Raw genomic sequence first — 27408 nt, 5'->3', positions numbered from 1 at the left:
CAGTTTACTCAAATTATTCTATTCAATTAATCTCTTGCAAACATACTGATGCTACATGTATCCATATCGTATCGAATCCAAATTGATAAGTTATTTTTTCATTCAATAAAATAAACCTAATTTTAAATAGTTTTAAAACAGTAACAAATATCATATGGATGGTTATAGTAATTTGAAGATTGAATTGACCTCTTGTTTATATAGAACTTCTTTCTATATATTATATTTTCTTTTTGTTTGATTGGTTTGAGATACATTCTCAAATAAATTCAAGCTATTTTATAGTATGCAAATAAATCTTAACCGTCATAATATAAAGAGTGATATAAATACTTCTAAATGTTTTTAATAACTATTTAATGTGCATTCAACCTCCGTTTAAAAAAAACACATTTTTATTATTTTTTTTATAAAGCTTTCGTGTTTGATTTTATTATACAACTTAACATTTCAGTGCTGACATCTCAAGTAACAAAACTCATGTTAACAAAAACATTACATAAATAGATTATATCTATTCATAAAGAATTTTTAAAAAAAAATTAAAAAAAAATCTATCATACCAATAAAATGATTTTTTAAATTAAACCAACTTATTATACACATCTCTTCCTTGTACATTTTTGTTATTTAAGAATAAAATGTAATATATAAAATGAGAGTCTTTGTTTATGTTATTAGAGCATGTGATTATTTATATATGAATGATTATGTTAGAGCATGTGATTATTTATATACGAATGATTGAGATTAAAAAAATCAATAAAATCCTTCATAATGTGATATGCCTTTGCAATCTAATATAAATAAATAAATTAAGATTGATATATGTCCCATACATGTGAAAATTGAAATGATTGGGCTGTTCAAAATGGAGACTTGGTACAAACAAAAAACAGTGCAGAGAGAGACAGTTTTGTTTTTCCCTTTGTTTTGAATGTTGTTCATATTATTTCTCATTACTATTATACATAAATATCAGAATTATTGTCCTCTGAGATGAATTAATTAAAAGAGTGGAGATGTTTAAAAAGAGAAGAGAGTGAATACACAGAGAGAGAAAGAGAGTAAGATGTGGAAGCTGAAGGTGTCAGAGAAGAAGGAGGAGGAGACAGTGAGAAGCATGAACAACCACATGGGAAGACAGTTCTGGGAGTTCGATCCACAACTTGGAAGCGAAGAAGAGCGAGCTGAAGTGGAACGAGTTCGCCAAGAATTTAGCAAGAACCGTTTCAGATATAAACACAGTTCTGATCTCTTGATGAGACTCCAGGTGCATGCATATATATATATATATATATATATATATATATATATATAGTAGTGTATGGTGATGTTCCTAGGTAGCTGGGTTTCTGTGTTTGATTTACATGCATGTACACGTGTGTGTGTTTGTCAGTTTGAAAGGGAAAAGGGAGTGACAGAGAAGAAAAAAGTAGAAAGGGAGGAAGATATGAATGAGGAAGTTGTGGGAAGAAGACTGAGGAAAGCCTTGAGAAGTGTCTCAACCCTGCAAGCTGAGGATGGTTTCTGGCCATCTGACTATGGCGGCCCTTTGTTTCTTTTACCTGGATTGGTAGGTATAACATTAAGTTTTGATGCAAATGTCTCTTCTTTAATATTAATATATTAACCTTAATTCAAGTTCATAAAATCAGTTTATTCATAAGTATACTTTAAGTTTAATTCATCATCTAACTTGTAAGGTTATGAGATTCAAACACTTATTTTAAATTATGTGTCCGTGTTGGATACATGTATCGAACACCGACACTCGTATGACACTTGTAAGATACGTATCGGTGAAGTGTCTAATTTAAAAAGTATTTGTTAGATTTCTAACAATTTTATCATGGATCTAACACAATTTAAAAAAAAGAGAAATCCATTAATTTTCTAAAAACTCAAATTTATTATATAAATTTTTATTATGATTATAAAAATAAGAAACAAATCATTTTGAACCAGCTATGAAAAACATGTTTATGCTCCAACAAATTGTCAATTTATATAATTCATAATTATATAATATATATCTCCGTGTCCCGTGTCCTACATTTTAGATATTATATGTAAGTATTTTCGTGTCCGTGTCGTATCAGTATCCGTTTGAGTGTCTGTGTTACATAGTTATAAAGTGAGGTTTGCACCCACTTATACACTATGAAATGCTCTAATTTCTAATCAGTGTGAGATCTCCAACACACTCTCTCACGCCGAGAGTGACAGTTCGTGCGTGAGACAATACATTATGGGTGATCCGATAATAGCCCAATAGTGAATGACTTGTCTAACGAACAATCACAAGTTCAAAATAGTTCTTATATCATATTAAGAATTAAATTTTAAGTCTAACTAACCTAATAAAACCGGTTTGTGAGGTGAGATTTACATCCATTTTAAATATTATAAAATGCTATAATCTCGAATCGATGTGTGATCTCCAACAACTTCATAGAACTGGTTTATGAAATGAGGTTGGAATCATTTATATATTACAAAATCTCATAATCTCTTACATGATCCAACACTTTAACTATATGTGCATGTAGGTAATTGGATTGTGGGTGACTGGGACCCTTAATGCAGTGTTGAGGAGGGAGCATCAAAGCGAGATGCGGCGGTATCTGCTGAATCACCAGGCATATATTTATATTATATGATCAACATTAATCAATGTGATGATATTTATATATAAGATGGATGAGTTTTTGTGTTGGTATGCGTATAGAACGAAGATGGAGGGTGGGGGTTGCATATAGAAGGGCACAGCATAATGTTTTCGACAGCTCTGAACTATGTGACCCTGAGATTGCTTGGAGAAGAGGTGGATGGTGGAGAAGGCAGCATGAAGAAAGCAAGGGCATGGATTATTGATCGTGGTGGAGTCACTCATATTCCTTCATGGGGCAAACTCTGGCTCTCAGTAACTCTCCATGCACTGCTTTTTCATAACCATTTTATTCATTCTTCACCCATAAAAATGTAAGCACAGTGATGAAAATGATAGGTGCTTGGTGTCTACGAATGGAGTGGCATGAAGGCAGTTCCACCGGAGATTTGGCTGCTTCCGTACAATGTTCCTTTCCACCCAGGAAGAATGTGGTGTCACACTCGATTAGTGTATCTACCAATGTCGTACTTGTACGGAAGAAGATTTGTTGGACCAATGAACCCACTTATTTTATCCCTCAGAAAAGAGCTCTACACCCTTCCCTATCACATTCTTGACTGGGATCAGGCTAAGAATTTATGTCCCAAGGTATTCTCTTGTGTTATTTATGATTGGTGTCAAGGTATACTTAGTTATTCTCTTAATGTTTTCTTGAACTTTATGGATGTCTTAATTAAAAGTGGATGTATTCAATTTGTTGATACCACATTAGAGTTGATATTTGAAATTTAAGTTGTTTTTAGTAAGTTTTGGCAGAGTAGACCATTAGGGTTATTTTTTAGTTCTATATCTCTTTTATTCTCTATGAGGGTTAGATCATCTCTTAACTGGGTCACATTTTTTTAATTAGGTCACATTTATTCTATTTGTATTGTGTTGTGTTGTCTCTTATTAGTGTCAAAGTGTATAGTTTCCCATTCTCTGATTAGGGTCCTGAACATCTGATATGTATGTATTCAGTTAAAAGTTGTTGATAGAGCGACATGATAAGTCTTTGAAATTTAGGTTACTTTTAGCTAGTTTTGTCAGGATAGACAGTTAGGGTTTATGAAAGTTTGATCACTACTTAATTGGACCACATTTGTTCTATCTTTTATTGTTGATAAAAAAAAATTGTATTGTGTTATGTTATTGTGTGTAAACCATTTCAATACTTAATTAAGATTATGATATGTTTTGTTGTTGGAATTATGGCAGGAAGATATGTACCATCGGTGTCCAATGATTCAAAATATTTTATGGAGTTTTGTTGAGAATGTAGGGGAACCTCTTCTTATGCATTGGCCATACTCCAAGCTAAGGAAGAAAGCACTCCATTGTGTAATGCAACACATACACTATGAAGATCAAACCACAAATTATGTTTGTATTGGACCCATTAATAAGGTTATTAACCATCTTACTTTTTTCATCATCTTCTTTATCATTGCTCATCTTATTAATTCTATATAAAATTATAAATTCAACTAATACTTAATAATGATCAAATGCAGTCCCACATATGAATATCAAAATTATTTTAACACAATATAAAACATCTAATTCTCTAAAGATAATTAAGGACGATACAATAGGTCATATTTTAGTTGCCATCAATTCACCATAAATACACTAAGCTGGATTCACCCTTAATCTTCACTCGTTTCGTTTAGGAGTGGATTTAGCTCGTTAAAAAATAGAACAAAAATTATTTATTTTATAAAATTAATATAAACAATAAATTATTTAAATGGTGTAAGATATCTTAAGAATTTAATTTAAAATGTATTTGAATGTTAATTTTTTTTATCAATATTAGAGAAATTAATTTTATAAAATAATTTGACTATTTTATCACTCTTATCTAAAGACATAAACAGGTGAAGAATAATTTTCTTTAGAAAAAAAGACACTTACTTTGTCTTTCTTCTTTACATAATGAATTTCTTTCCCTGTGTTGATTTGAACATTAATTTAGTGGGGAGTTTTAAAGAACATTATTAAACCATTGATATGAATATTTTAAAGATGTAAACTTGATATATAACATATGTTAATTTTCTTAGTAATTTGAATAAAGATAACCAAAGAGGGTAGCCTTATGAAACAGGTATTAAACATGGTTTGCTGTTGGGTGGAGAACCCCAATTCTGAAGCATTTAAGTGTCACATTTCAAGAATCAAAGATTATCTCTGGGTGGCTGAGGATGGAATGAAAATGCAGGTTCTACATGCTTATATTATTCTTTCTGCACAACTTCACAAATGCATTTAAATTAATAACTTAAACTTTTGTTTTAGTACAGTGATTGACAATTCTAATGAAGGTAGCTCATGAATGTCAGGGATATAATGGTTCTCAATTTTGGGATGTTGCTTTGTCTGTTCAAGCAATCTTAGCTACCAATCTTGAAGATGAATATGGTTCAATGCTTAAGAAAGCAAATAATTTCATAAAAGGCTCACAGGTATATATAGTAGTACATTGATTAAATGTTGTTGTAAGTAAACTAAGTGTGAAATATACATTGACCATAATAATTAATTACACTTGATCTTGGGTGTGAAGATTACAGCAAACAGCTCTGGTAATCCAAGTTATTGGTATCGCCACATTTCTAAAGGTGGATGGCCTTTCTCCACTACAGACAATGGCTGGCCTTCCATAGATTGCACTGCAGAAGGCTTGAAGGTGATAATCAATGGATTTGCCATTTGAAATTCTTAAACATTAGTGCTATAACTTTGAAAAGATAAAGTAGGAAGTGAAAGTTCTTAGATTCGTGAGTAATTTTTCCTTTGAAACATAGCCACAATGATCTGTATATATTTTGACATAAAATTAATTAGATGATGTTAGAATTTTTTATCGAACTGTTATCCGACCACCCATAATATATTGTCTGGTCTGATGCACGAGTTGTCACTCTCGACGTGTGAGAGTGTATCGGAGATCTCATATTGATTAGAGATTAGAACATTTCATAATATATAAGTGGGTGCAAACCTCACTTCATAAGTCAGATTTATAAAGTTGAATTAAATTTAAAGTCCACTCCATAATAATATGGATCTACTTCATAATTCTTTTCAATTATATTTCATCAATCTATTAGTTTCTTAAGTGGTTTGTTTAACATGTTTGTATGTATCTTTTTCTCAGGCAGCAATTCTGTTATCAAATTTGCCACATGAGACAGTGGGAAAAGCAGTGGAAATAGAACAACTATACGACGCTGTTAATTTAATACTATCCCTACAGGTACATATTAATCATAGCCAATATATATATAGTATCTGATGCACTAAAAATCATGGAAGAATAGTTATGCAAACTTGCAACAAAGAACCCACACATTTCTTTTTTCATTCTTTCTCTTTCTTGACTTAGATTTAGTGAAAAATTTATAGGATAAGGGAACTTCAGAATGGTAGTGAGTTAGTGGGATGAGATTTTGGAATGTCAGATAAAATATGTTCTTAATCTTTTAGTCTTTCCAAATATTTTGTTAATTGTTTATGTCCAACTTTAAAATGTTCATTTGTAGTCATTAAAGTAATTTAACTAGCACTTTACAAACACAAGACAATTTTCTTACTCATAATATTACAGAATAGAAATGGAGGATTTGCATCCTATGAGCTCACCAGATCTTATGCATGGTTGGAGGTAAAACTATTACTTTCTCTTAAATGAAAAGGTATAGATACAATTTTTTAACACTCCTGATTTTTGTCACAGAAAATGAATCCAGCTGAAACATTTGAAGATATCATGATCGATTATCAGTATGTTTAACATGGTTCCTTATAATTTTTAGTTGAAATATGATTTCTCAGAATTGTGTCAAATAAATGAGTTCATAATTTTGATATAGGTGTGTAGAATGCACATCATCAGCAATTCAAGGTCTTGCCTTGTTCACACAACGATATCCAACTTATAGAAGGAAGGAAATAGAAACTTGTATTGCTAAGGCAGCAAGCTACATTGAAAGTGTACAATTAGCTGATGGTTCATGGTTTGCTCTATTTGTCCTCAAACTCATTTCTTTTGAAATGTCGTTAGAAATAAATTCATATGATATTTGAAATGCAAAATGCTTATGATGAATTAACTAGGTATGGATCATGGGGAATCTGTTATACCTATGGAACATGGTTTGGAATAAAGGGACTTGTAGCTGCAGGTAAAAGGTACCAAGATGATGACAGCATTAGAAGAGGATGTGAATTTTTGCTTTCCAATCAACAACTTTCTGGTGGGTGGGGAGAGAGCTATGTTGCATGTCAGAAAATGGTAACTTGTATACATTCTCTGTCTCATTGTTTAAATAATGAACTCAGAATTGTTTTTTGTAATCTTGTGCTTTTCTCAATATAGATACTCTTCTTTGATTTTGCATGTTCTACTTTTCTGTCAAAGACAATTACACTAACTAAAAGTACAACTAAAACAGGTTTACACGAATCTGAAAGGAAACAAGTCTCATGCAGTGAACACTGCATGGGCTATGTTGGCGCTTATTGAAGCAGAACAGGTATAACAAAGTTCAATGAGCAGAACATATTCTTTTATAGAATCAATCATGAGGTGAATTCAGAGAACAAACTTCTATAAAGTCTGTTTATTTCATTGTAGGGTCAAAGAGATCCAATCCCATTGCATCGTGCAGCCAAGGTTTTGATCAATTCACAAATGGAAAATGGGGAGTTTCCTCAACAGGTAACTAACTATCACTGTAGTATAAAATTATGAATGAAAATTTCTGCTAATCTTATAACTTTATGCAAAACTCATTTTAGATTTATTAGTTCATACTAAACACATTAAATGAGAGAAGGAATTAACTGTGAATTCAACTTTGCAATGTTATGAATTCAATTATTTGAGAAACAATGAAACCATATATATTACTGAAGAAATATTAACGACCATCAAAAAGACTAAAATAGTTTATTTTGAGAAGGCATTTTCATCAAATATGTGTAAGTGTATTTATGAAATACATAACATGATGTTTTGTAGGAAATCATGGGAGTGTTCAATAAGAATTGTACTATCAGTTACTCTGCGTATAGAAACATATTTCCAATATGGGCCCTTGGAGAATATCGAAGTCGCATATTGTCTTGTCCAAAAAAGTAACCAAGGGTGGAGAGTTTTATTTTATGCTTCTGTATATCATTTCAATACTTTTCTACCTTGTTTGTTGGCAAACCAAAGTGTGTAATTGTTGCAAAATTTCTGTCAAATAAGTCACGGATAGAAAATGTAAATTGCTTTGTCCCATCAAAGGATTAAGAGTAACACCATCATGGGATATGAATAGTTTCATGTTCTTGGCATTCCATTTTCACATTTTCTCATTTGATACACATTTTCCTTTCCATGAAACACTGCTAAGGAGATAGAAGGAAGTAAAAATCATAGAATAGAATAGAAAGTAAAAATCTTTCGTATAAAGAATAAAATTCGTTGCTTTAAAATATTTTTTCTAGAATACTTTAAAATAATATTCTAAATAAAATTTCCTCTACAAAAAAACATTCATTCTATAATATTATTAATGTTTCCAACATATTTTAGAACAAGGTAGTTAAGTACCATTTCAACTATTAATAATAAATTGTATTTTTATCAGCTATTAATAATAAATGGTTCGTGCCTCTAATTACATCATTAGAATGAAAACATTAATAATAAATAAAAAAAAATATATATATATATATATATATATCTTTTAACTCTTTCAAGTCTCATCTCTTTTAAATTTTACACATTTAAAATAAAAGAAATTAATTGTTTTTTGTAAAATTAAGTATATTAAGATTTTAATGATTTTAATTTTATATTCTTTTCTTAGAAAGTTTTTAAGTAGCATACATTCTTAATGCACTTAAAATATTTGATTTTCATTTCATTCTTTTGTTGCATGGGTTTCCATGCATTCTTGGATGAAATCATTTCATTAGTATTAGTTATAAAACTGCAAAAAGAGGCAAAAGGGGAAGCATAATTTGATGCAAATTTTCAATTAAAAAGAGCACTAATGGAACATTTAAATCGTAATTCGGCTGATACAAAATGTAAGTTACAAAATTGCTTTAGTATGATGTACGATACTAGTTTATCCCGATACAAGAATATCTTGTTATGATCACCGTCAAAACTTGACAACGATGATAAGAAACCTCATCCACCAGCTTTTAACAAATTTTCTGCCCTCACTTTTCTATAAATCGAACTAAAAAGATGGCTCAAATGCATGTCCACACACAGTGGCTTAACTATCACTAGAGGGTTGGCATTGCAAGTTGAAATTTTGTCACCTAAATTTGGGAATTACTAAGAAAGGCGACCACACATCTCGAACTTTGAAATAATTTATCTACCCTTTGCCATACCATGCATTGAATATCAAGAAGTTTTCTTGCCTTTTCTTGTAAGCAAGACTGCTGCCGAATTGTCTCACCATGAATCTGACAAGATGAAGAAACATTGTAAACATACAATCAGCAAAAAATAAAATCACATTCATTTGAGATCAATAAACACTAACTGACCGACAATGAGTGAAGTCCCTAACCTTTAAAGATAATCTGATGACAGCTTGTAGAAACTCGAAATTATTTCTGCGGGAAAGCTCATGAATAAAATAATCCAGAAGCCATTCAATAGATACCAACTCAGAACTCTTCTCTGCTTCTTGTTGATCATCATCATCAATAATGATCTGAAACATTCGAAGCTCCATATCCAGAGTTGACGGAGATAATCCTTTAATATAATCAGTGAACGCTGCGTCTACAATGTGAAATGTTAAATCTTAGAAATGCTTCCATTACAGATATTCAGAGAAAATAAATTATAATTAATCGACCACAATGTACATGTCATGCACATAAAAATAAAATAGCCAAGGTCTTACAGTCGTCCGTCTCTTTTGAGCATTGAAGAAGATACAGAAAACGTGATTGTGGCATATCTGATATTGTCTTCATTTGTTTCCCACCCTCTGTTCCATCATTCTCCTTTAATGACAACTTCTCAGACTCGAACAATATTTCCCCAGAGAGGGATGGAACAGAAGGCAAGAAGAATGGAGCCTTTTCAGGTTTTTTTGGAGGCTCAATAGGCTTATTGCGAACCTGGAATTTAGTAGTTTGTAATTCAACAAGCAGGACAAAATACATGTCATTTATTATAACCATGACAGAAAATATAAATGAAATTCAAGGAAATAAGGGGATGTTTGATTTGGAAAAGTTGTTTTCATTTCTTTACTTCTAATTACAAAAAATGTCACCATTTTTGTCAATTTGTTACATATTTTTAAATTGTTTTCCATGATTCATATATAAACTTTTGAAAATAGGAAACCAAGTGAAAACAATGACATTTTTTGTAACTAAAAGTAAAAATAGAGAACATTTTCTCAAACCAAGGTTTCAAAAAGCTCATATCATGAGAAGCAATACTGCTGAGAAATGAAGACCTTTATAATGTCTAAGTTGATCAAGTTCTGCCACTGGCTCTTAGGCAGCAATGAAAGTGTAACCAATTCGGGTATTTGCTTATCTTGAGTTGGGAAATCCAGATCATCTTTAGGTTGAGATGCATTCACTAGCTCTTCAGAATGCTCATCTTGAGAACGTTCTACAGAGGAGATAGATGGCAATTTGACACTAACAACCTCTTTTCCACTTGCATACGAATCAACGTTTGAAGTACTAGAGAACATTGCCTGGTTTACCCTGATAAAATTTCTCACTATCAAAACGGGTTTCTTATTCAATGTCATTAAATAGCAGAGTAACAACTTTCCCATTCAGTATTGTTTGCACCTTTCAGAATCATAACAAAATCAGTCTTTTTGTTATTCTAAAGAAATATGATAGTAAATGTCTTATACGGAGAATGTTACTTCAGATAATCATACATATCTAGCAATTCTAGAAAATGATATTCACTTCAGAGAAAATCAGTATTCTCGTCTTATAATTTAATTACAAACCCAAGCCCAGAAAAGAATATCAATAAGATGCAATAAACATTTGCAAAAGTAGAAAATGTTTTCACCAAAATTATGTTCCATGAACCAAGAAAATAAATTTGGAAACTCACCACAAGTATACCCCATTTTGATCAACATGGGTAGTTGCTAATATATCCATGTTTGAGGACAGAGATAATGCTGTGATAGGTACATCAACATGTATTGCATCTATCTGTCTTGCTAATATTACATCCCAAATTCTAAGACTTCCATCCATACTAGACGACAGAAGCCACTTCCCATCCTCACTGAAGCACAAATCTGTTATTCGATCTGTGTGACCTTCGAATTTACGCACAAGTCTAAGTGCCACAACATCAAACAATCGAATTGTTAAATCATCTGCTACTGTAGCCAGGAGACCTAAAAATCAATAAAACTCTAATCACTTCATGAGCCTATACAGTAGGAATTTCTTTCCCCATACATTTACATTAAATTTTTAACCAGACATAAGAATTAGGAAAGAAACAAACATGGAAAATGGAATAAGAAAAGTAATAAAAAAAATTCTATTTACCGTTATAACGATGATAAACAATCTTAGCAACTGAACAACCAATCTCCCATCTGGATTTAAGATGACGTTCTTTGAAATCCCAAACCTGCAATTATATATATTATGAGAATTTCCAGTATAATGTAGCTACGCTTACGCTAACCAAAGTGATTATGATTTCTTTCTATGAACTTTAACAAGTGGAAGTTGGAAGTTAGAGTATCTTCAAACAGCAAACACAAACCTTTATATCTCCTTGGTATCCTGCACTAATCAGGAGCGTATTTGTTGAGTCACACGCAACTCCAACTACTTCACCATCATGAGCACAACTTCTTGATTCTGACATGTCAATGTAAGAACCTCTGCGAATTCCAGATTGAAGGTTAAACCTCTCAATCCAACCACCTTCTGTCCCTAGAAAGGCAAAATTGCCACAGGCACTGATAGCACAAGACTGTTACCATATGAAAACAGTAGTCAGCTAGAATCGACCCATTTGTCAACAGACTTTTAAATATTGACACCCTAGCCTAAGAGAACGCCACACACTTTGTAACATTATTATGCCACACATCTAATCAGTTTGTTATTAGAAAAAAGAATTCAAAGCAACAAAACATGTACTAAAAAATAAGCATAATAAATTGCACATACTTCTTTGAAAGCAAAGATTTCCAAGAAACAGAAAATATTGAATAAAGTGGAATTCCTAACCTTTACAGGTGTTGGATTTTCAGGACATGGATTCAATATATGCTCACCAAGAACAAAATTTTGAAGCCTCCAAACATATGCCTTGGCAGTATCCATATGACATGTAATCACATTGCACCAATCACGTTCTCTAATTTCAGCTGAAGTTTACACAAGAAAAGAAGTGATGCTTCTGACAGTAGAGTAAATTCATTGAAAAAAAAAATCTGGAACTGCAACAGTAGATAAACTACATGTGTATATGTGTCAATTTAATCACAAGATTTAGTGACTTGTCTTTCACAAAAACAAGAAATTAGGGACTATATTTGGCGATTAGGGTCTATTTGGTTGTACAACACAAGATCTTCTATGATGGTTTCCTTAAGCACAGACATGCAGAGAGAATTCGCAGCATTATCCCATTCCATCAATGTTTTCTCTTTTTCTTTATTATTTATTTGTAACCTGCTTTTCTTACGGAGGATCCTTTATCCTCCAAATTCAGAGTAACTTTCTGCTCTCTATCTCAATAAATTTGTTCTTTTATTGAAAAAGAAGAAAACAACAGTTTTAATTCCAAATTGTGACAATTGCTAAATCTTAATCAAACTGACTAGAAGACAACACACATAATCTTAATTCCAAATTGTGACAATTACTAAATCTTAATCAAACTGACCAGAAAACAACACACATAATCATTACCACAAACTTTTTTGTAAGCCTATGACCACATAACCCTGAATCATTTTATCAGTTCAGCTGCACTTTTAGTAAATGAAAAGAATCAATTCATATAAACGTCAAGCCAATAGATGAAGTTCCATTAGCCATTTATTTATAAGGTTTGGCCTTCAGAATAATTACACCTGAATGAAAAAAATGCCAGAAAGAACTTACCACAATCAAATGCAATCACAGGCTTCAATTTTATTTCTTCCTCCTGAGCAACAAACATACACACAAAATAAAAGAGGATAAGTAAATAATTTGAAATAAAGTGTGTAAAACACAAGTTGCAAATTTAGTGTTCACACAAGAAGCAGTTATTCAGTAATTAAAACACAAATATAATTAAATGCACCATAATCATTAAATTGAATAAAGTTGGGTTACCAACTGCCACGACTTCCAATAACATATGAATTGTTCACAAACAAAAGAAAAATAAAAAATAGAAGAATCAGAGTACCATACACTTCTTACTCCCCTCTCCCTACCCATGTTGACATTTACCTTAAGCTCAACTGAGGTATTACCACCTATATACATTTACAAAGTTGATTGGGATAAAACATATAAATGATTTAATAACTAGGTATTAAAGAATAAAAATAACTACAATCTTAATTTTGCTGATATTCAAGTTTCAACATGGCATACAGGAACCATGATTTACTGCACTTAGCATAAACAAGTTCTCAAAATCATGTGCATTTGAATCTTAAGTTTGAAACATTTAAAAATTCCAATGTTTACTCTTCTCTTACAAGTTTGTTGAAAAATTAGAGTCAGCAGGTAGAAAGCTTAAACATATTTTAACTAGAGGGAAATAGGAAATCCAAAACTCACAGAAAACAAAGGAAAGAAAAACACGAAACATAAACCACAAGAGAATTTAGGCAACCAGAACTCCCCAAACTAACATAAACCACAGTAAAATCTGCTGTAATCAGTCCCAAAAGTACTTATGCACAGTTAAGCAACAATAGGCCAGGATGAGAACCCCCAGTCATACCTTCAATTTCAGTTTCTTAGCACGTTTAGACACATGCCTTTGAGAAAGCTCCCTGCTTTGTTGATCCTGTCAAAATTTTAATAAATACATCAATGTTGTAAATACTAGGAATTGAATAGATAATGCACAGTAAAGAGGCAAAAAAGATTAAGCCATGAAGTATAGGCATTACAATGGGCGGGAAAAATAAATGTATATGAGAAACAGCTTAGAAAAGTTAAAAGCTGAAGAATTAAAATACAAGTATACATTTAATGATATCTGAATGCACAGTGGCACTGGCTTCATCAGAACTAGCAAATCAGACAAGGAGAAACTAGAGGGAATACTAGTATTTTAATGCATATTATTAGTAGAGCTGTCGAATTGGGCATTGCATGGTGACTGTGCAGGGGATTGCATGCAGCAACACTGCTATGGTTCATGGTTTTCTTTTGGTTCAAGTGAGAGAGGATGCGCGAGTCTAAGTGCGAGAGCAAGTTCGGGGAGGACAGGAGGAGTGAGTTTGAGAGAGATTTCGTTTGGGCTAGACTGCTACTCACAGGGGTGCTACTGAGTCAAGGGGGCTGTTCATAGTTAAACACGAGACTGTGATTACTTTTTGGGTTAGATAGGTGTGTAAAATTTGACCTATTGTAAGATTTAACTGTGATCCGACCAGACCCGAAAACATGGTGGACCGGATTGATCCATGGGTTGTGACCCACTTTCACAGCTCTAGTAACTGTTAGGAAATTGCCTGTCAACATTGGCAGTGTTATGCATATTATTTTTACCAACAGTATTAGTAATGAAAGAAAACTTTTTTTTCCAAAGCAAATAGCAACTAATATGGTGGGGGGGAGTCATAGATAGAACAAAAAATTATTTTCCAACAAATACATCTTATAAATGAAATATAACCAACCTGAACTACAGAGAAAAGGCGAAAAGCACGATCCTGACCAGCTGAAAGAATATGTCTTCCATTGGCATAAAACCTGCCATATAATTAGCAGGTGTAAGTAACAAGGATGCATCCCAAATTAAATTGTGAAAAATCGCAATCATTATGTAGCAAGTTCACAATATATACAAAATGCAGAATAGCTTAATGTAATTCATATGATTAACATTATAATGAATCCTCCTTTCAAAAATAATAAAATAGCCAATCACAGAAAAGGAAAAAAAAAATCCCAAAAGAGCTATCAATAGAAAGTAACTCTATTCTCTCAGCAAAATAGCTGTCCACATAAGAATCCACACGCTGAACATCATGGAGAGGTCTAGTAAACAATATTGTTCCAAAGCACAATTAAAAATCAATTCCTTCAAAAACTAAGTGTATAATAATTACTTTCTAAGTATGAAACAAAGTTAAACGTTTCCTGTATAAATTAACACCTGAAGAAGAATTATTACTTTATACAAAGAGGAGGAGCGCTATGCCCACTTCGGAAGCGCAAAAGGCGAGGATCACCATCACTTGTATCAAATATCCACATCTGAGAAAATAATAAAACAGACATTTTCTTAGATCATAAGGAAAAATGGGTACGTAAAATTAATTAAAAGTAGAAACCAAGATGAAAATTGAAAAACTGTCTTCGGGCTTAACTAGAACAAATTCACTTATCTATAGAACAAAAAATTGCACAGAAAAACATTGTTTCGTTAAATAAAATATGAAACAAAATGGACAATGATATGAACACAAGCTTCAATCATGATAATAACAAGAAAAGCACAAAAGCCTAAACAAAGTCCGGTCTAAATTCATCATACTGAAAACCAATAACCATGGTCAATCAGTAAAAATTACTGATATAGCTTAGGTGATTCTAGTCACTATAAATTAAAAGTTTACTATTAAAAAGAAAACCATTATCATTAAGAAAGATAATGTCAAGTTGCTAGTACTTAGTATTATATTGTGAATATCCAAGTTTACGTGCTATGTCACAAATATCTTACAAATACACAAACAACTTCCTTTCTTTTTTCTATAATAAACTTTGAACAGAATCAACAGACAACTATCTAAAGTTACATTAAAAAATAATATTCTCCCAAATATAAGGTCAAAATTTAATCACATGTATGCATGGGTGCATCTGCAGAATACTTCTTACTTTAATAGAGTTGTCTGCTGATGAACTCATTACCACTGGTTCATTAGCAAAAAAATGTAGTGATGTGATCACACTATCATGAGCCTCTCTTATAACTGACTGGAGTCTTTTCTTTTCCAGATTCCATATGCTTATAACACCAGATGAACCTCCAGAAGCTAGAAGAGGTTGCCCGTCTGAAACAAGTAAAATAAATAAATTGTTAAAAATAATAACTACAAACCTCAAAATAATACAGAAAGATTGTAGAATGACATTATTCAATTCAATATATTTTGATTGGAAGAAGACAATAGATTATTGTTTCCCCGGCAGAGAAGTGGAACACATACTGACACTCATTGAATATAATTCATAAGCCAATTAATTACGTTGATTAATACAACAACACCTTTCTTAGAACCTCAAGCTGGGCATATTTAATTTAAGGGGGATCAAACACATTCTGAGACAATGGATGGTAAATTATCAATTAAGTTTACTAGGACGCTTAAAAAATACATGAATTAACAGTTATAAAGTAAATACGTGTTTCGTTCAATTTTACAGAAAATTATCAAGTAGTAACAAAAAGTACTAGATGAGTTAATAGAAATTCTTGAAGTTATTAATCTTTTCAATTCCAAAAATCATATAATAAAAAGGACAAGATGAAATTATATGTTGCTCAGGACAGATGGAAACCAAACAGATGATTTGATGAGTAGCATGATATCTACAATAAAAGCACTACAGCAAGTGCAATGAATTAATAACAGCTTCCTGCTCCTACCAGTACTGAAAGATAAGGCAGTCACTGAACCACGAGTAGAATGTGTAAATGAAACCAACTCTTCATCATAACGAATGTTGTGAACATGAATCCTTCCATCTGAACAACCAATTGCAACAACGTCTAAGGCAGGGGATGAAACACAACAAGATATGGGTGAATTCCATCCGTTAAACTCAAAAATCTTTTTCTTTGTGCTAATGTTCCAAAGTTGCAAAGGACCTTGCTCACTTCCAATAAGAACCTGCTTATATGCAAATAATCACAAAGGGACCAATATAATTTTCTACAAATCTTCCAAAGGGAGAGGGATGATTACCTTATTCAGGTACGTATCTGGATGCATTATACAGCTGGGGTTAAATTTCTCCTGTAGCACAATGTGCCCAAACGGAGCAAGGTTATCTTCAACTCCCTTAAATGCCCACAAGAACATGTTGCCACACACATCGACACTGACGATATGTTCTCCAAACAACAGGAGCAACTTAACCTTAGCATTATGGCTGCTCCAAGTTGCAACCTGGAAAAGCATCCAATGTTAAGAATCCTCAAATGCTAAAAATAAAAATAAAAGGGACTGCATAGTATTGAGGAGCTTCTCCATAAGTCATACTAAGAGAGAAAAAATAAATCCATGTCAAAAATAATAAAAAAAAATTAAAGATGTACGTGAGAGAACTCTACAAATTCTAATTTGTCTTATTTTTTTATTGAAAAGAATTGATGTAGAAGCTCGTCTAAACAGGACTTTATGTAGAGAACCTGGTGTGCACGCCTGAAAACTGCAATGTTGTTTCCATACGCAGCAAAAGTGTAGTCGCGATAAGATGCAAGTGCACTAATCTTCTTCGGCAGTTGAGGACCTTCACGGAAAATGACAAATTAAACGATAACTCAACATTATGAAGAAGAACAAGAAAAAACCAGATGCTTACCAACGAGAACTAAAGTGAGCTTCGCACACTGCAGAGAAAATTCCACGTCCAAGGTGAAGTTGATTAAAAGTAAAACAAACAAAATATCAAGTTAATAACACAGTTGAATCTGGAATACGAAAAAAAAAACAGAGAAAGCAGAAGAAGAAAAAGGATGTGCATATGGCAGTGGTTGATAAATTACGTTAAAAATCTGAAAAGCCTTTCCAACGCTGACAGTAACGAAAGTTTCAGTGCCGAGTCTCTGAACAGAGAATGGGACGCTGGTTGTGATGCATCCAATTGCTCTGTAAGGTTCAAATATACCCATTCTCTTCTTCTTCGTCTTCGTCTTCTTCTTCTTCTTCTTCTTCTTCTTCTCCTTCTCCTTCTTCTCACCGCCCTCGCTTCTTCTGTGTAACGAGGGAGGGTTTTGGCGTTAGGGTTTTAGGTTATTGGCTGATTGAAATGAAGGCCAACACGCACAGTTTCATACACCTGTTAAATTAATTTAAAAATAAATAAATAATTTTTGCAAAAGTTATTAATTTAAACTTATGGGGGTATAAGTGTAATTATCATTTGAATCTGGTAATTTTTTTTTATTTCATGATTACCAGAATTAGGCCTTTTAAAGTATCTGCTCTTACCATAATTATTTTGCATACAATCAGTTTTATACTTGATTACCAGATAATTATACATAATTATAAATATTTTGAAGTTTTAATTTTATATAATTAATTTTTTTATTATAATATAGCTTTACAACATTATATAATTAATAATATATTTAACTATGAATTTTGCAAATTTACTTACATAATGTAAAGAATAATTGGATTCAGTTATATCTTTTTTCAGTACTTTGAAAATTAATAAATACACCAAAAACATTGCTATAAAATTGTTTTACCTAAATTGTTAAATAACTTTTTGTGCTGGAAATAATGTTATAATCCTTGACGAAGAATAACATTTGACAAAATGTTATTTAAAATGTACATAAATTGTGAGGAATTTTCTAATTAAAATCTTCAGAGAATAAATAGAGTGAATTAATTAATTTCTTAATTGATTTTAATAAAATAAAGAAAAACAGTACAATCAAACAAACAGAAGAAAGGATTAATACAAATTTATTCTAAAAACAAATTTAATAATTAAAGTTAAATTCATAAGATTATTTCTGCATTCATGCTAGTAATATTATTTTATAAAATATGTGCTAGTAATATATATATATATATATAAAGGTGTTATTGATTTTCCCCTTTCTGTGTTTTGGACTGGTGAGTTGAGGTGAGGAGGAGCCGATGCAAATTACGACGGAGACGGGGGCGGAGTTGGAGTCCGACTCAGACTCCGACGGTGCTGCGATATGGAAAGAAATTGAGGCTTCAGAGAGGTAATGGAATGAGTGAATCAATTGTAGAACTATGAAAAACGAGATTCTGTGTGATGATGTATTTTTTCCGATGCAGCTTCCTTGTTTGTTCTATGTACCAAGAAGCCGCATCGTTAGCATCCTCTATTTTGGAACGTTTGCGTCATGAATCCCTTGCAACTCTGGATATGCTGGAATCAACTGCCATGGTGCTGCTCCAGGCATTTATCCACCTTCCCAGGTTTTTTCTTACACTCCCATTTCCATCCTTCTCCGCATTTCGTTCTAAAACTGAATCATCGTTGCTTTGCTTTGCTGCAGGACTCAACAAATTCTCGATCAACTTACAGTGCATTTCATTTCAGTCAAAGCTATTCCTCCCCGTGTTCTTCTTACTGGGTGGGTATGCTTGCTTTCTTTAACATCTTCTCTCGTTGATAACAATTTCACTTACCGTAACAGTTTCCTTCAGCTAAACTCATGTTCAACGTCAATATGATATTCACCTTGTCCATTCATGCCTTACATAGTGTAATACTTCAGTTCACTGTTGATTGAACAGGTTTCCAAACACACCATATGTCATGTATGATTGTCATTTTTTATTTTATTCTTCATGTGAACATTTCATTCCTGATCCCTGAATACCCGAGATAGCTTATTCGTCCCGAGTATGATTCTGCGGGATCTCTGTTCTTTCTATGTAGTGTTTGACAACGGGGGTCATACTGTTTTTATGTTTTCCATATCGATATGTCTGCAGAAAAGGTATTAGAGAATGACCATGTCTATTTTATTTTTTTTTACTTTTGGTTCAGAGCTTGTTTTCAAATTGCACAAGGTTCTGGACTTGGTGTTCAAAAATTTGTCGAGGATTTTCTTAATGGATGGAGTCTTGAAGATGCAAGATATTGTGCAGTCATTACAGAGACGAATGTAGAGGATGGAAGTAAAGAAGAAAGACGCTTTGTTCTTGAAATTCATGAATATTTGGAAGTTGTCGAGCTCTATGCTGTCACACTTCTTGCAACAGTTCGGAAAGACGTAGATCTTGCAATCTCCTGGGTTGAGAATGCTTTATTGCCTGAGGAAAATCGACAGGTATGAATGTTCTCCACTGATCAAGTTTTCATGTGTCATAAGGCAAGATTGATGGTTTTGTATTTAGGCATTTTAGTTAGAAATGAGAAACCAAGTTATGGTGTAATTTTGATTAATTGAAATAGCTTATATGTAAGGAGTCCTCTTTATAGATTTAAGTATTAGACTCATACAAAACCAAAGGTACACAATACAAGTATACCCTCAAAAGGATCTCTCCCTTTTTCACACCGGAAAACTCCACTTAGAATAATTATCTCAAAAGCTCCTCCCAAATCAATAGAGGGCTTATTTATAGCCAATACAACAACTAAAACCAAACTCATTTAACTAAGTTAGTTTCCTACATCAAAATTATCAGTTGACCTTTTTTCTCCTTCTATATTAAACCTGCAGAGGTTTATAATACTCCCTAAAATTATTCCTAACATAGCCACTCTATTTGGTCCTTTACTGTAAATTAGAATAAATAAACTCTTCTAGTCTTTTTCTAAGTATTGGCTTGTTTGTTCTTAGGAAGTGTGATTTCCTCATTCATTTGCTAACTATTTGTATGACATTATATTTTGTAGGGACTTCTGAGAAGGTTACGTTCCATGCATTCTCCTGAAAGTACTATTCTGTCACAAATTCCTTTTCCTCGGTCACCTACTAATAGCAATGAAGATTATTCTTTGAAAGAACAAAATATGTCTGAAGGATTACCACAAGCCTTCAAAACCAAACATCTAAATAATGAAAAGGATAGGTCCAAGAATTCTCTTATAAAATTGTCTGAACGAATAGAAGCATGTTTCTGTTTCTTCCGTGGTATCCATTTGAAGATTGGCTCTACTAAGTTTGTCATTACTAGTGGGAAGATCATGCTTGGCTGTTTACTAGTGTTCATCTACTATGTTTTCAGAAAGAAGCAAGCCACTGTAAAAAGGTACTCACTTAAATTTATGGCTCCATAGTAGAATGTATATCTAGTATCTGTTTTTTGCATCCTCTCCTCTCACCTTAGAGGATACAATCACCGTTGCATATCAAAATCATCTTTGGTTTATATTAATCATCTTTAGTTTAACCATCTAATGCTGAGATTTTCCAATAAATTGTATCTACGTTCTTATGGAATCTGTTATAATCATGAGTAAAATCCATTTCACTTTCTGCTGTCTCATGGTGAAGAAACTGCATTTTATTTTTTATTCTGGAGTTGAGGCACCCTTGGTTTACAAGCGAGTGTATTATACTGAACGCTAAATTAATAATATGTATTTTTTACTGTAACCAAACTCCGTGGAATGGATTTATAAGGGTTATATCAAATTCTGCAATATAGATTTGCTCGCTCTTTGTGCTTCAGAGGGATTACATGGTTCTGAATGACTGAGACTATCCATTGTTTAGGATTGTAAGAAGACAGGCTATCTCCATAAAGAGGGCTTTGGTAGATTTGTGGCAGCTTGCATTTTCGTACCAAGTAAATCCTCTTGCAGCTGTTCAACCACCTTCTGCTGCAACACGTCAAGGTCAGTGAGGCCATGATGGAATTGTTGCCCGAGCATTTCCTTACTCAGAAGCTTGTCATAACATAACTGATCCTCGACCAAAGTTTCATTCAGGCAAATAATGTTTTGAATATGCGCTTCATTATGCTGATCAGTTGCACCGTTGGATAAGCATCCAGTGTCCCTCAATATATGTAACAATGTAACACCACCTAACCTTCTATTAGTGCAAACTTTTCTTCATTTATCATGCTGTAGCTATATGTTATGTCAGAAAAAAGTGAAGTATTGTGTATAATTGCATTAGATGTCAGGAAATGTTGGCATGATTTGTCCTAAAACTTTGTACATTTTGCCGTGGCCAACAAGTTATTATTTCAACACAATATTTTGCCACCCGTAGAAAAGTGGACAAAATTACATAACCCGGTAAAAAAATGATAATTTACCAAATCAATGTACTAGTGAAATTTTTTCAGAAAGGCCTGATTTGGATGGAGACCACACTGTTACGCCTTCACCATTAAATTCTAAATTCTGGCTAGGTTGTGGCCTCTATTATACTTTCCAAATATACTTATTTTGATATATTAATTTTTTAATCTATTTAAAAAAAAAGAATAACATAAAAAATCCAGTAGAGAATCCATAATTTGACACGTGAGTTGGTGTAATTAAAATAGATGTGCAAGTGATCTTACATGCCAACACCAAAATATAAAAACAATTTAAAATTAGAATTTGTTGAGGTTTCAGTGGTTGTATAACTTATATTTTCAAAAAGGGAAATATAATTTTAATTTTATACAATGTATCGAAGAAATTAAAACAAAAAGTGAAGTTTAAGAAATAGTTTTGAAATGAACAAGAATATGAGAGAATTTAAACTAATGAATATGGATATAACTCTTAAAATTATTGTTTTTTGAATATGAATATGAGCAAAAAAAAAAAAGAATAATGAAGACTCGTAGTTATACTATAGAAAAAAAAATAGTATCATTACTTGTTAATCTATATTTATCATGGATAACCGATGCCAGAAACAAGTTACACTCTTATCTTTTTTTTCTTGACATAAAATTGGGATGGATGAGGGTATATAATGTTTGAAAGGTAAGTTAGTTTAGTTGGTAGAACAGTTATATGTTGGAAGAGAGAAAGATGTGTTAGTGTGAAATAAAAGAGAATTGGAGTAAAGTGAGTAAAATAAGTTAATTGAAGGGCATAATGTTAGAGTGGAATGAGGTCTAAAAAACAGGGAATAGTTAGCAGAAGAAGGAGAAGATGGTGTGATGTATTCAAAGGCTGGCCGTGATTTTCTGATACCAAAACAAATAAAGGACTTGGTCAACCTTGTACCTTGTTCCTTCTACCTTCATCATCATCATTATTACTACAATACAATGAAAGATATTATTATTATTATCATTATGAAAAACATAATCATTATGATTATTATTACCATGAAAAGATTATTATTATTATTATTTGTTGAGAGAAAGGAAAAGAAGGAGGAACATGACCTGATCTGTGAAGCTATTGGGTGTGTTTCTCTCTCCTTAATATGTGTTTGAATGGAATAATGTGATCTAAAGTTGTGCATCTTCCATCTCCAACTCTTGTCTTCCTCACCCGTTTGAAACAGATAGGCCTGTCTGGAGGGTGTGCCAACCCCACCCCTTCACTATGGCACTCCCCACTTCTTTGACTCCATGGCCATTTACATTTCTCCTATCATCATCATTGTTATTCTTATCCCACATTCTCCTCATTGTCACTGCTTCTTCAGACAAAGAATTGCTCCTCAAATTCAAAAGCTCCATTGAAAACAACCATGTATTGTCTTTGTGGAATGAATCTGTGCATCCATGTTCAGGTCAAGCACCTAACTGGCCTTACGTTCAGTGTTACAAGGGACATGTGTGGGGGTTGACGCTCGAAAACATGGGCCTCAAAGGGGTCCTTGATGTCCAAGCCCTGGAGGAGTTACCCTTTCTCCGAACCCTAAGCCTCATGAACAATGATTTTGACACTGAATGGCCTGACATGAACGATATACTGGGTTTGAAGACCCTTTATCTTTCAAATAACAAGTTTTATGGAGAGGTTCCTGCTCAGGCTTTTCAGGGCATGAAATGGTTGAAGAAAATCCATTTGTCCCACAACCAGTTTACAGGTCTTATTCCAATTTCCCTCACCGCCATGCCTAGGCTTGTGGAGTTGAGGCTCAATGCAAACAATTTCTCCGGCTCCATACCCGATTTTCCTCATTCATTGCAATCTTTTAGTGTAGCTGATAATCAATTAGAGGGAGAAATACCAAACAGCCTCCGTGACATGCCTCTTTCAGCTTTCTCTGGTACACGACTACGCATTTCATTTCCTTTCCAAACATATTAAGTTCAAAACTACGTATCAAAGACTGAGTTTAATTCTTGGACTTTTGTGTCTTGTCTTGAGAATGTATTCCTTTGAGGGTTGATGTAATTGTATATTGATGTGCTATTTTGTTAAACTTATTTTTTATTACATAACATGACAAAAAAGCACAAAGATTTGCATGCAAGTTTTAAACCCTTGTATTATGGTTCCTAAATCAATAACCAACCACTTGTTTGTTTGTTCCAAATGAGGATGTAGGTAATGAAGGGCTATGTGGAGCACCGTTAGGAGCATGCTCCTCCAAAAGGAAATCTCCTCTGAGTATTATTGTGGCTGTGGTTCTTGTTATTGTAGCACTGGGTGTTATTGGAGCAGTAGTATTGTTAGTCCTTCGTCGGAGAAGGGAGCAGGAGCCAGATATGTCTGCGGAAAATCCATCACCAATGTCCCACAAGAAAGAAAGAAGTAGGGAACCATCAGATGAAGGAAGTCACAGGTCCCAAACCTCGAGCCGCAACAGTGGAAGAGACATCACGAGGCTATCGTTTGTGAGGGATTACAGAGATCAGTTTGATTTGCATGAACTACTTAGAGCCTCAGCTGAGATACTGGGCAGTGGCTATTACAGCTCTTCCTACAAGGCTTCTCTGTTAAATGGAGCAGTGATGGTGGTGAAGAGATTCAAGAAAATGAACAATTTGGGGAGGGAAGAGTTTCAGGAGCACATGCGACGCATTGGACGGTTAAATCATCCTAATCTGCTTCCTCTCGTTGCCTACTACTACAGAAAGGAGGAGAAACTCTTCGTTACTGACTTTGTTCACAATGGCAGCTTGGCTATTCGCCTCCACGGTATACTACATATATATCAACTTCATCAGCCCATTAAACACTAGTTTTATTACTTCTTCTAGGTTTAATATAATAATGTGTAAATTCTCTAGATGTTATCTTTTTATAGGACAAAACAAATGAATAAATAGATGCAACAATAAGATAAACCATTACAATCAAATCATAAATGCCCCTCTACTCATTAGTTAGACCTCCTAGACTTCATACAAATCAGAAGTTCAAAACACCAATCAGAATAGGAAAAACATAACCAAATACTTTGGACTTTACTCATGACCAAGCTTTCACCATTAACACTCATTGTCTAAATGTATTCTCTGAATGCAGAGGGAGAGTTACACATATAACTTCAACAAAAATGTTTTATAAATGCTCTACATCATTTAACACCGAGAGAAAACTGAAGAGAGAAACCTATGTATGATGATAGGTAATGTGCACTCTAATAACTAGAGAGCTTGAGAAAAATTGTAGTGAAATGTATAGGTAGAAATGTTTACATATATATCATCATTGGTATAGACATACTGATTATCAATGATGATGTGATAGAATTGCAACTACCTAAACTAAATTAAACCTAAGCTATACTAAGACTAATAAAAATAGGGTTATCAAATTCTTTTCTCCCTATTCAGAGAAACCCAGTCACTTAAATAGGTGATTGAGTTTGAAGTTGTCTATGGTATTGGGTATGTCCTAACAATATGTATATACCTTCATATATCATAAATTTTCATTATATCCTTCTATACCTGTGATATTGATGCAAGACAGTACCAATGAAAACACCAATGATAGAACAGTTGCTACCTATACTAAGATTAACTGCTACCTATTCTAAGATTTATCCTAAGCTATAGTAAGACTAATAGACTAGGGTTATCAAATTTTTCTATTCTCTTCATTCAGAGAAATCCTGTTACTTTAATAAATGATTGAGTTTGAGTCTATCTATGGTATTGGGTCTGTCCTAACAATAGTTATTTGTTTCAGGATACGAATCTCTAGGGCAACCAAGCCTGGACTGGGCAAGTAGGCTGAAGATAGTGAAAGGCATAGCAAAAGGACTTGAATATCTTTACTCGGAGATGCCAAGGTTAATTGCGCCCCATGGACATCTAAAGTCCTCCAACGTTCTTCTGAATGAATCTTTGGAGGCCGTTCTGACGGACTATGGGTTGGTACCAGTGATAAACCAAGACCTTGCTCCTGACATCAATGTGATCTATAAGTCCCCAGAGTATTTGCAGCATGGTCGCATTACAAAGAAGACTGATGTGTGGTGTCTTGGGATACTTATTTTGGAGATTCTAACGGGAAACCTTCCTGCTAACTTTCTACAAGGGAAAGGAAGTGAGTTGAGTTTGATAAACTGGGTCCATAATGTTGCCTCAGAAAGCACTGATGAGGTGTTTGATAAGAACATGGAGGTAACAAAAAACAGTGAGAGGGAGATGATAAAGCTTTTGAAGATTGCATTGGCTTGTTGTGAATGGGATGTGGACAAGAGATGGGACCTTCAAGAAGTTGTAGATAGAATTCATCAAGTTAAGGAAAGAGATAATGAGGATGATAATCCTTCTTCTAATGCTAGTGAAGTTGATGTGAAGCAGAGTGAGTCAGGTGAAGCTAGTTTCTCCATAGATGGTTGAATGAGGTTGCCAAGGCATCATCATTCATTCAACTCATTTCTTTAGCTGATTGCTTAAATCTTGGCATCACTTAGTACTTAGTACTTATATCTCAGTTTCATTTTATTCCAACTTATACCAAGGCCATCATCATCAGTTTTGGAGCTTCTGATAATTTGATGCTTGGTTCAATATTTTCTTCAATTCTTTTCTAGAAGAGAACACATGTACATTCATTTAGGAAGGAAAATAGAATAGCCTTTTTCAATTTTAGTGAGCCTTCTTGTGCACAAGAAATGTATTGTCATCATCTTGGCTTCAATATAAATATCTTCTTATTGTGTATTTTTACCAATCCAAATTACAAAGATTAAACAGAATACATTGTCGCATCTGAATCTGAAGCATGCAAAAAGCTAAAATATATGAAAAATCTCTGACATGAATTAGGTCATGTTCAAGAAAGATATGTTATCGATGGTGACAACCAAAGTGTAATACACCTAGTTAAGAATCCTACATTTCATTGTATATACAAAATTTATATACTCAAATGGATGATTGGTTCAAGTTGCAAAGGAATCTCAATGCCAGTGTTGTTTTCTACATTGCAGTTTTCTAAATACCAATGCCTTGATTACATGCATATTTTGAAATTATTTTTATTATTTAACTGAGAACATAATTCAAAATTAAAGTTCAGTTCTTCTTCCTTTCAAGTTTTATGAACATCTTTCTCATCAGTTCTTCATCCCATCACAACCATCTTTTTACTATTTAACTGAAAACTTAATTCAACTATTTAAAAGTTATAATTGAAAATAATTTTTTAAAAGTTTCAGTTATGAATAATTATTTAAAATGATGTGTAACATATTATTTATTCACATTAGAAGTTTAATTTTTTTTCAAGACATGAATGAAGAGTTAATTTAAATAATGTATAAATAATTTCAAGACTTTTTTATAATAAAAAAAAGTAGAAAAACATTGTCTATTTTATTATTTAAATGTGAGTCACACAACGGATATATTTTCAGTGTTGTCAATAATAGAGGGTTAAACACCATTTAACTAACCAAACAGCTGCAAATAATA

General features: G+C 33.0%; 4 protein-coding genes across 5 annotated transcripts; 3 read left to right on the top strand and 1 right to left on the bottom strand.

Moving 5' to 3' along the window:
• Positions 1-835: 835 nt before the first annotated feature.
• LOC137838204 (cycloartenol synthase 2-like) lies at positions 836-8002 on the top strand. Its single transcript, XM_068647460.1, has 17 exons — positions 836-1273; positions 1400-1576; positions 2553-2642; positions 2732-2926; positions 3011-3262; positions 3872-4060; positions 4764-4877; positions 4999-5121; positions 5223-5345; positions 5817-5915; positions 6267-6323; positions 6396-6442; positions 6532-6675; positions 6776-6953; positions 7114-7194; positions 7296-7379; positions 7683-8002. The coding sequence occupies exons 1-17, from the start codon at positions 1073-1075 to the stop codon at positions 7800-7802; spliced, it is 2274 nt and encodes a 757-aa protein (XP_068503561.1). The 5' UTR covers positions 836-1072; the 3' UTR covers positions 7803-8002.
• Positions 8003-8673: 671 nt separating this feature from the next.
• On the bottom strand, positions 8674-17948 carry LOC137838203 (uncharacterized). 2 transcript variants are annotated; one of them, XM_068647459.1, is made up of 19 exons: positions 17827-17946; positions 17658-17796; positions 17474-17501; positions 17301-17401; positions 16855-17058; positions 16536-16779; positions 15764-15939; positions 15054-15136; positions 14557-14629; positions 13650-13715; positions 12812-12854; positions 11930-12069; positions 11457-11669; positions 11234-11318; positions 10782-11076; positions 10153-10411; positions 9586-9805; positions 9244-9461; positions 8674-9136 (listed from the first exon to the last, which is right to left on the bottom strand). In XM_068647459.1, exons 2-19 carry the CDS (start codon positions 17781-17783, stop codon positions 8987-8989), a joined length of 2724 nt encoding a protein of 907 aa, XP_068503560.1. In that variant the 5' UTR covers positions 17784-17796; positions 17827-17946; the 3' UTR covers positions 8674-8986. The 2 variants fall into 2 exon arrangements, with proteins under 2 accessions (XP_068503560.1, XP_068503559.1); XM_068647458.1 differs by having other exon boundaries at positions 17658-17948.
• Positions 17949-18713: 765 nt separating this feature from the next.
• On the top strand, positions 18714-21822 carry LOC137838202 (protein APEM9). Its single transcript, XM_068647457.1, has 6 exons — positions 18714-18860; positions 18937-19080; positions 19161-19238; positions 19658-19940; positions 20513-20868; positions 21336-21822. The coding sequence occupies exons 1-6, from the start codon at positions 18769-18771 to the stop codon at positions 21463-21465; spliced, it is 1083 nt and encodes a 360-aa protein (XP_068503558.1). The 5' UTR covers positions 18714-18768; the 3' UTR covers positions 21466-21822.
• Positions 21823-22982: 1160 nt separating this feature from the next.
• On the top strand, positions 22983-26653 carry LOC137838201 (pollen receptor-like kinase 2). Its single transcript, XM_068647456.1, has 3 exons — positions 22983-23798; positions 24080-24673; positions 25673-26653. The coding sequence occupies exons 1-3, from the start codon at positions 23126-23128 to the stop codon at positions 26329-26331; spliced, it is 1926 nt and encodes a 641-aa protein (XP_068503557.1). The 5' UTR covers positions 22983-23125; the 3' UTR covers positions 26332-26653.
• Positions 26654-27408: the final 755 nt, after the last annotated feature.

Source organism: Phaseolus vulgaris, chromosome 4, assembly GCF_000499845.2.
Source record: "Phaseolus vulgaris cultivar G19833 chromosome 4, P. vulgaris v2.0, whole genome shotgun sequence".
In the NCBI taxonomy this organism is placed as follows: Eukaryota; Viridiplantae; Streptophyta; class Magnoliopsida; order Fabales; family Fabaceae; genus Phaseolus; species Phaseolus vulgaris.
Note: the sequence above shows the minus strand (reverse complement) of the source record. Positions and strands in the feature narration are given on the sequence as shown.